An 8722-nucleotide genomic window follows, 5' to 3' on the forward strand; every position below is an offset into this window, starting at 1 on the left:
TGATAAGGTACATCGCCAACCCAACCGCCCCGAACCTCTCTGTATTCGGGCACCGAGATACCTACTTGTTTGTCCGCCGCCGAATTTCCATGACAGATTTCGAGATGTCATCTTGTCATTGTGTTCCGTAAATGGATAAAAATCGTCATGTTTGAGGGTCTGACATGATATGAATCTCCTGCGAGAAGCATTCGACCAAGCAAATGCGTGTGACATGTATTGTAACTGCTTCATATATTGTTTAAGCCGCACTTAGGAGAACTCTTTCCAATTTTTCCAACGAAAGAACCCGAGAAATCCCGTTTTTATGTTACAGACCTTATCAATCACTGCCAAGGGTGCAATCCCGACGAACTGGAAAGACTTAGTCCATCGTCACTTGCAGTATGCACCCTTAAGCGACGTCGCTCTTGTTAGTGTTAATTTAAAACACCCAACCTAAGGAAATCTCATGTAGGTACATGTATGTGCTTTAAGAGTATGGTGCGTACAAGATAGACTACATGGCACTACGTACGTATCTACTAGCAACAATCAGAAGTTTGAACGGTGGCGTTTAAATAACAACCAAGTAGCAAAGGCGTTATTTAAGGTTGAATGCGATCTATGCGGGCTGAGATTGCGGACCCAAGATCACTAAAGAGAATCTTGCATATCGTTTCAATATCAGCAAGGGATAAACCACAGCGAAGTGCGGCACCTTGTGTCTGGATGATGTAATGCCACTGATAGATCATAAGTAGATATATGTACTAACTTCTATGATATATTACAACGCTAGATGTCATGTTCCCCAGAAAGCCGCTACAGTTTGGCTGAGGTCCTCCAACCATACATGTAGGGCACATCCGAGATTGTGAAGAACATCCAACTGCCTATGATAGCATTTACCAAGGGCAAGTGACGACTGAATAATATATCAAACCTAGTTAAGACGAAAGCTTTAGATTACTAGTTACATGTGTATTTTCCTGATGGCCACCGTTCCCCCGTCCGACAAAAGAAAAGCCTCTAGGAGTGAGTGGGCATGGCAGTCGAGGCCTTGGTCGCAATAGCATCCTCGCTTCTCCATAATCTGTAAAAAAAATATTAGTTCTGTATAGAGAGCTTAAAACAAGGTATTCTCACGATGTAACAGTCTTCAGCTGGGTGTAAAAGTTGAGTCCAGCTTTGCCATAAAAGTAATTCCCTCCTTGTCCCGCGATGGAACCCTTGTTTCCAGTGAACGAGAACATTGGAAGAGGGACTGGGATTGGGACGTTAATTCCAACTTGCCCAGCTTCTATGTCTCTTTGAAACCGTGCTGCTGTTGCTCCACTGTTGGTGAAGATTGCTACCCCATTTCCGTATTTATTGGAGTTGATCAGGTCAATAGAATCCTCTAATGTGTCAACATTTAAGCAGACAAGCACTGGTCCGAATATTTCCTCTTGATAGCACTTCATATTGGTCTTCACATTTGAAATTATTGTGGGGGCGATCTGGATAATCATGTTAGTAAAAAAAAAAGAAAAGCAAGTAAAAAAAACCAAGAGAGTTGTTTTCTTCTTTTTTTCTTAAGGAATAACCGAAGAATAAGACCACCTACAAAGTTTCCGTTGGGGTATTTCGATGGTTTGTACCCCCTTCCATCGAGCAAAAGTGTTGCTCCTTCGTCAACAGCGCTCTGGATCAAACCCTCTATCCTCTGTTTTGAATGTGGAGAAATGACGGGACCTAAATCGGCACCATCTTCAAAACCGCCATCAACCTTAAGCTTTTTCGCCTGCTCCACTATTTCTGGTAGCCAACTCTGCGCTTCGCCGACAAGGACCAAGGTTGAGAGGGCCATACAACGTTGACCTGCAGCACCAAAAGCAGCACCAACAATTGCATTAATAGTAGCATTCTTATTGGCATCGGGCATAACTCTGTAAAACGCATTAGAACCTTGCTAATAAGACGTGATTTCCAGGGGTATTACGCAGCGTGGTTCTTAGCTCCAAGATTGGCTTGCACACGTTTGCCTTTCTCTGAGCCTCGAGAGTAGATATATTGACCGGCTTTGTCACTTCCAACAAAGCTAATAGCCTTTATTCTAGGCTCGTCAATGATAAAGTCAACAGTCTTTGCTGAACCGTGGACAATGTTCAACACGCCGTCAGGAAGTCCGGCTTCCCTAGCGAGCTCTGCAATTATCATTGCCGCACCAGGACTTGAAATTTTAGCTACTTCTACGGAAAGATGGCCCTGGGATCCGAACTTACTCTCTCTCCGAAGGTTTCATGATCATGCAATTACCAGTTATAACAGCCAGAGGTAAACACCATAATGGGATCCTAATAAAAATCAGCCACCACAGCATCGAACAGAACCACAGATAACAAACATAGCAGGGAAATCTACGAACCAACACATTAGTCAACCCCACGAAGGTGTAATAAGACAGAGCAAAAGGCATTTAAAACATACTGAAAGGACAAATAGCAGCGACAATGCCCAGAGGCTCACGGTAACTCCTGGTTTCCATGTCTTTGCTGACCTCTAAAACCTCGCCGGTCAATTGGGTAGTGATACCGCATGCAGTCTATATACATGGCATTCTTGTCAGAATGATATGCAAAGGTTTCGCTTTTTAGTCAAAGAACTTACTTCGGCAACCTGTAGACCCCTCAAGACATCCCCCCTTGCATCAACCATAGTTTTACCTTGTTCTAAGGTGATGCTTGCTGCTAACCTATCCCAGTCTCGCCGAATCAAAGAAACAAGCTTGAACATGATCTGTTGCCTAGTTAACAAACTTGTAGCCTTCCATTTTGCAAATGCCTTTTCGGCGGAGTCAACAGCTGCTTTCAATTCGGCATCTGTTGATTGCGGAACCCGAGTAACAAGGTTGTTCGTAGCAGGATCATGTAAATCGATCCAAACTTCAGCTTGAGACTCGGTGAATTTGTTGTCGATAAAATGCTTCGTGTTCTCTGGCGATGCAATCTTTTCATGTGACCTGGGATAATTTACTGAACGAGCAGCAGCAGCTGGGTTGAGGTGATTCGCGGTAGCATGAAGCCTTCGAGTTGCGGTTAAGCTTTCGGAGGTCCCAGCAGCGAGGTGAAAGGTTGGAGAACGTGGTTTAGACATTGCCGTAAAAACAGAACGTGCGAGCAGTCTACGAGCAGACATAGCTATAAAAACACAAAGAAACGTGTCAATTGAGAATTTAGTAAGAGCAGAAGTAGAAATAAGAGCTTATGAACGTACGTGAGCTTATAAATGCGGGATTCGGATGAAGAGTGCGGGGAAAGAAAGGTCACTAGATATAATATGGAGTTTACAAGGTGTTAAACGCACGAGCTACATAACACGCAGCAGTAGTTCTACAAGCAGCCGGCTGCAAGGTCAGTTGGTCAGTCAGACCTCAGGGTTAGGAATAACTAGACACCGGTGATTACCGCTTAGGCTCGGATCCTAATCGGACTCACGGAGGTACTAGTGGGGAAACACTACTCTACAGTTAAGTAAGGAACTCCATCTGCCTATATATAAATACAATGCCGACAGTGTGCCATAATTAATCAATGTCCCAAATGTTGGAGACAGAGAAGCTCACCCGAGGAGCTGTCTTAAAATCCATATTGTGGTGCTTATCAACGTCATCCCTAACCCTAATCTCAGGTTAGACAACATAAGATTTTGGTGAGGCTTGGCACCGGGTTAGGGTTGGGTAAAACAACCTAACACTCCGTTCCGCAAAACTACGATATGAATATGGCGAGGTTGCAACCTGAAAAGATTACAACAAAATATGTGATTTCTGTGATCTAGTATATTTATGAATATTGTGGTTACAATTGGCGTGTTCGGCTGCAACTACAAGTTGGGATGTAAGGGTAATTCTAGTGGCGCTATTTCAAATATTTAGGTTGGAGCAGAATATTTTTTATCGTGATATTGGGCAGATAGCAGATTGAGAAAGTTGATATTTTGTGGTTGCCAGAACACTGCCACTAGAAAAAATATTGCATATTTTCTCAATATCACGATATTGGGCTGAATATCATGATATTGGGCTGAATATCATGATATTGGGGTGTTGCCGAACGGAGTGTTAGTACAGCGGTAGATAGATCCTGGTTACATGTAGTTTGATGGGCTAGAAGGCAGCTAGTCAGGTTCTCAAATGTTTCATATTGGTGAATTCCATGCGGAGCATGATATAATATATACAGTACGAAAAAACGAGGTGAAATCTGTACATACTGTACGACAACGGGATTTAGTGAATAATATGGAATCAAACCGGCATTACAAAAAGAATGCCGTAGTAATGCCGTATTCTTGCTGCATTACTAGCGCATTAACGAGAATAACGTAGCGAATCCATACCCTTTTTTAGTATTGTATACATGTATATACATGTATGTACACTAGGGGTTGGCCCGGTGTTACCACCGCGAAGAGTGATTGACGACCTACATGTAGATATACCGCAAAATCTGAGAATATTCGTTGCGAGACAACAGGGGTATAGGCCAACCAGAGGCAGTCTTTAGACGTCAATATACAAGTTTTGGTGTAGAATATCCCGGTTGCAGCGCAACGGAATTTCTCAGATTTTACGATATGTATGTAAGTACGTTTTTTAACCTGGTGCCGTACCAGATCTAAACTGGGAAATGGGTCATAATTGGCATACAAATTTTGTAAGTTTAGTTGTTATTAGGCCTAGGTCTGACGTTACTGGTAACAATGATATTACATGGATCCATCCATAACTTTAGAAAAGGATTTGCCCTTCATATATATAGTTTTCCCTGCTGAAAACCGACTACCCCTTCCCCGTAGTGCCGAGAATAGTTTGTTTGTTGGATGCACATTTTATTAATCTAATAGCCTCAGGCGCCTTTCTTCCATGATCAAAGAAAGGAGGAAGTGTATATATTGCTTTAAATATTCAGGAAAAAGTAGAGTACTATCAGCTTATGCCTACGTGGCCGTGCTATCTTTAGACAGCCATATGCATATGATCTATTGATCACATGTAGAAAAACTCTGCATCCAGCGTTAAGCTGCCGAATTATACATGCATATACATGTATTATATACATGTAGATAAAGTAGAGGTAAGCATTAAACGCACTAACCGACGAAGCATAAAATCTAATTGCTCGAGACAGGTATTAGAAAATAGTATATTGCTCTCTGAATGATATGGAACTACTTGACATGTAACTCGTGACTACATAGATCATGTACTCATGGAGTCTCACTCGGGACAAGGCATAGGGTTAGGGGTTCTCCATCATTGTTCGATTAGACCCTGACTTGCTTTATCGACTCCGTAAGTGCGGCGAACCGGGCCTAAAGTACATGTATATGCATGTAGCGATGATACGAAACCGTTTGATATCGAATCCAATCCAATTATGGTACGCACTACCTGAGGAGCCTACAATGCCATGTGCTTAGATGTACATGCATTTGTGTATACACATATAGCTAAGAATCTAAGCAGTGTGCGACCATCAATCTAGACTTTGGATCACGTAGGTGAAACTTCACAAGTTTATAATTGAATTACTTAATACCCTCCGGGAAATTTTGAGGGGGTCATTCGTCGTTACATTCCTCTTGACGAGGCGGCTTATACATGGAATAATATCCCTACTGGACCCTAAATGATGTTCCCAATGCTGATATAATCATTGAAAACAATGAAGCAAAGAAACAAAGATGAGATAATGATGAGATACATGTCGAAAACGAGTGGAAAAAGTGAAACGGTAAGGGAAAAGTCATAAATTCTGTAAGTCTCAAAGTTTTACCTGAGCAAAAGTTCTTTTAACCTTTTTTGTAAGATATTCGCTCCATCTATGCTGTTCCAAACATCGTGTGGAGCATGGTTGACCACATCCCAAGCCACCAGGTTATCCGTGATTTCAGTCAACTCTCTTTGGCCGTCGTTCCATTGTTGGTCGTGCTTGACCGACTTTCCTGAGCTTATAACAGCAACAGGTACGTTCTTTGGTAGGATTGCTTTAGCAGCCGCGATCTCGTTCTTCGTGAATGTTGTTGCTACCAAGTTCTCTTGAAGCTTTGCCTTGATTTGCTTTCCACTTTGATACGCAGAACGCCCATATATGCGATCTGCACGGCCTCGACCCATGAAAATGGCTCCCGTCAATCGATCAATCCCAATTGGACTGATGATCCCCCTGAGCCAAAGGAAAAATCCTCTACCAGCAGAGCCAATTCGATGGAGCTGGGATTCGGGGAGAGCATCTATCAGAAGCAGTCCTTTAACCTCAGTGGTATGACGGGAGGCAAAAATGCGAGAGTATATTCTGAGAAAAATTAGCCATTTTGAAAGAGCAATCAATTGAAATGATTTAGAAGTAATAATTACCCCCCTACACCATGGGAAACAAGCACCCATGGTCCTTTTTCGTCTGCCTTCGTAAGTGCCTCTGACAAAACGTCAATTGCCATACCTGCCGACAACGGGCTTGGTGCATTATCGCTGAAACCAATGCCGGGTCTATCCCAGTAACAATATCTTTCGATTTGCTTATCCTGGAATGTACCCAAAATCCATCCCTCCAAACCGTGTTTTACAGGATCTTCCCCTCCTTCCACAAGTACAGTTGTTACTCTCTTTCCGTCCGCCGTCGTAGCATTCCCCGTACAAAACAGATGTATCTCATATCCATGGCCTTCCACCCAATATCGAGTTCCTGGTGGTGTGAGGGATGCGTCGATAGAACGGAGGATGAGTGTTGCGGTAAAGAGGAAGGCGATTGCAATAAAGACGATAAGAACGATAGTAGCAGAAAAAACCGATAACCATTCAGCCAAAGAACGTCTGGTTTCACGATGGCCAGTCAGACGCTCTTCCTCCTCTCTCTTACCATACGCGACCACACGGTCGCAGAGGATCTAAATTGGTTGAGTCAGCGTAAGTTTAACTCAGAGTGAAAGGAGAGACAAACACCCCAGGTACTAATCACAGTAGCCCAAATTACAGACACGATTCCAACCCAGCCTTCTTCACCACGAATACGCGGAACGGCCAAAATGATGATTGTGTCGATAAATAATAAAACGGATAGAATGATCCATGAATATTGCTCAGATTTCGCGGGAGTAGCGAAGAATAGAAGTAATAATACCAAGCTGCCAGTAGCAAGTGTAGAGAAGCTAACGATGGGTACATGTATTTATTATTAGATGTTGCTCTCGTTCTCGCTAGTGATAAGGAAAAGCGAGTGAAGCTAAGATAGACTAGGGACTTACGCAAAATCAAAAAACCCGCTTCCTCTAGGATAGATTCCTGGAGGGCTGACAAACATTGAAATCAAAAGCAAAATCCACCAAAGTAAAGAAACTGTCAAGAGAAGAATCGATGCCCATCTCAGCGATCGCACAGAAAGAAGATTGTACGGCGATACTGCTGGATCATCTGGACTGAGTGGGCGGTGTCCATTTTCGGGGGCTAGAAGACTAGTTCTTTCGTTAGGGTCCTGGCTATGTGACATATGAGAAGATTCCAGGCTTTCGGTATCGTCAGGCTTTCTTGGGCCCCAGAGTTTGCTCATTGTGAAAGTAAGTAATATAATTAAGAACAAAGTACAGGGCAAATGTAATTTGGTAATTTAGGGCTCAACCTTTATACTACCTATAAATCTACTTGCTATTAAAGGGGTGACGTGATCTCAAATTTCAAGATAAGCTTGCACAATTGCTGGAAAGGGTTGGTGACGTCGGGAGACCAACGACGTTATGACGTAATTCGACACAAACACATGCCTACCACAAGCGAAGACCCGTAACCTGGGGTAAATCTCGATCTGATAATCCCTGTAACATGCAATATTAATAACTATTGGGCTTTGCATCCCAGGTAATGTGTAGAGTTGGGTCGTGAAGCGACTTTCAGACCTCTAACTATATAGAGTACCTCCCATTCGCCAATCATATAATCCGAGTTTAGAGCTGGAGTCTTTTGCGTAAAGACTAATATCTGGAAATTCGAGACAGAAAATGTCATTTTCAAGGGAACACGGGTACGAACGAGTAGCTATGATAACTCATCCTCATGAGTCGTACATACAGTAACATGAACGAGCAGATTTTAGGCATTTTGCGATCCCGGAGAGGTATAAAGCCGTTTCCATACGATTACATACTCTAGGTCTATAAGGATTGGGGCTGGTACACCTGATCTATGTATTAATCTTCCCATTCATTGACACTAATTTTCCTGGCTAGAACAACCCCATAGTCAGAAAGTCTTCATATATCCATAATTGATAAACTCATCAAAGATATATACACGGTATGAGTGTGCATGCATCCCTTCGTCTGTTCCCGCGAATCACGGCCTATTAGCGTGGAAACAGCGTCGTGATGAACCAAAATCTAACGACGATAGTTTAAAGCACTACTCGATTGAGGATTTTTGCGTGACGAGTGGAGACAATTTTGCACCGCCGACCGCCGCTTCCAGCTAGGCAGTGAATTTTGTGTGGTGAGCCACAGATTGCCACAAGTCCTGAATACAGACGAAGGGATACCACGCACCTACCATATTTCAGGATTTGGTTTGGTTACCTGTTATTTGCCCCTTACCGCAGCTTGCTGCCCGTAAGGGATGGGTACAAAACTAGACCCCTTGCGATATCCAATCTCTTAGGGACTCGATAGATCATATCGTTTATTACAATAGAAGACGTTTCATTACTTGCGG

General features: G+C 42.9%; 2 protein-coding genes across 2 annotated transcripts; both read right to left on the minus strand.

Moving 5' to 3' along the window:
- Positions 1-1011: 1011 nt before the first annotated feature.
- On the minus strand, positions 1012-3117 carry H6S33_001160 (uncharacterized protein; the record flags this gene model as incomplete). Its single annotated transcript, XM_044832507.1, has 8 exons — positions 1012-1075; positions 1129-1481; positions 1589-1910; positions 1964-2194; positions 2247-2318; positions 2369-2381; positions 2452-2566; positions 2632-3117. 8 exons carry the CDS (start codon positions 3115-3117, stop codon positions 1012-1014), a joined length of 1656 nt encoding a protein of 551 aa, XP_044694127.1.
- Positions 3118-5797: 2680 nt separating this feature from the next.
- Positions 5798-7571, minus strand: H6S33_001161 (uncharacterized protein; the record flags this gene model as incomplete). The annotated part of the gene is made up of 3 exons (XM_044832508.1): positions 5798-6320; positions 6383-6912; positions 7401-7571. 3 exons carry the CDS (start codon positions 7569-7571, stop codon positions 5798-5800), a joined length of 1224 nt encoding a protein of 407 aa, XP_044694128.1.
- Positions 7572-8722: the final 1151 nt, after the last annotated feature.

The sequence above is a fragment of the Morchella sextelata genome (genome assembly GCF_020137385.1).
Source record: "Morchella sextelata strain SCLS chromosome Unknown scls_10, whole genome shotgun sequence".
NCBI classification, from domain to species: domain Eukaryota; kingdom Fungi; phylum Ascomycota; class Pezizomycetes; order Pezizales; family Morchellaceae; genus Morchella; species Morchella sextelata.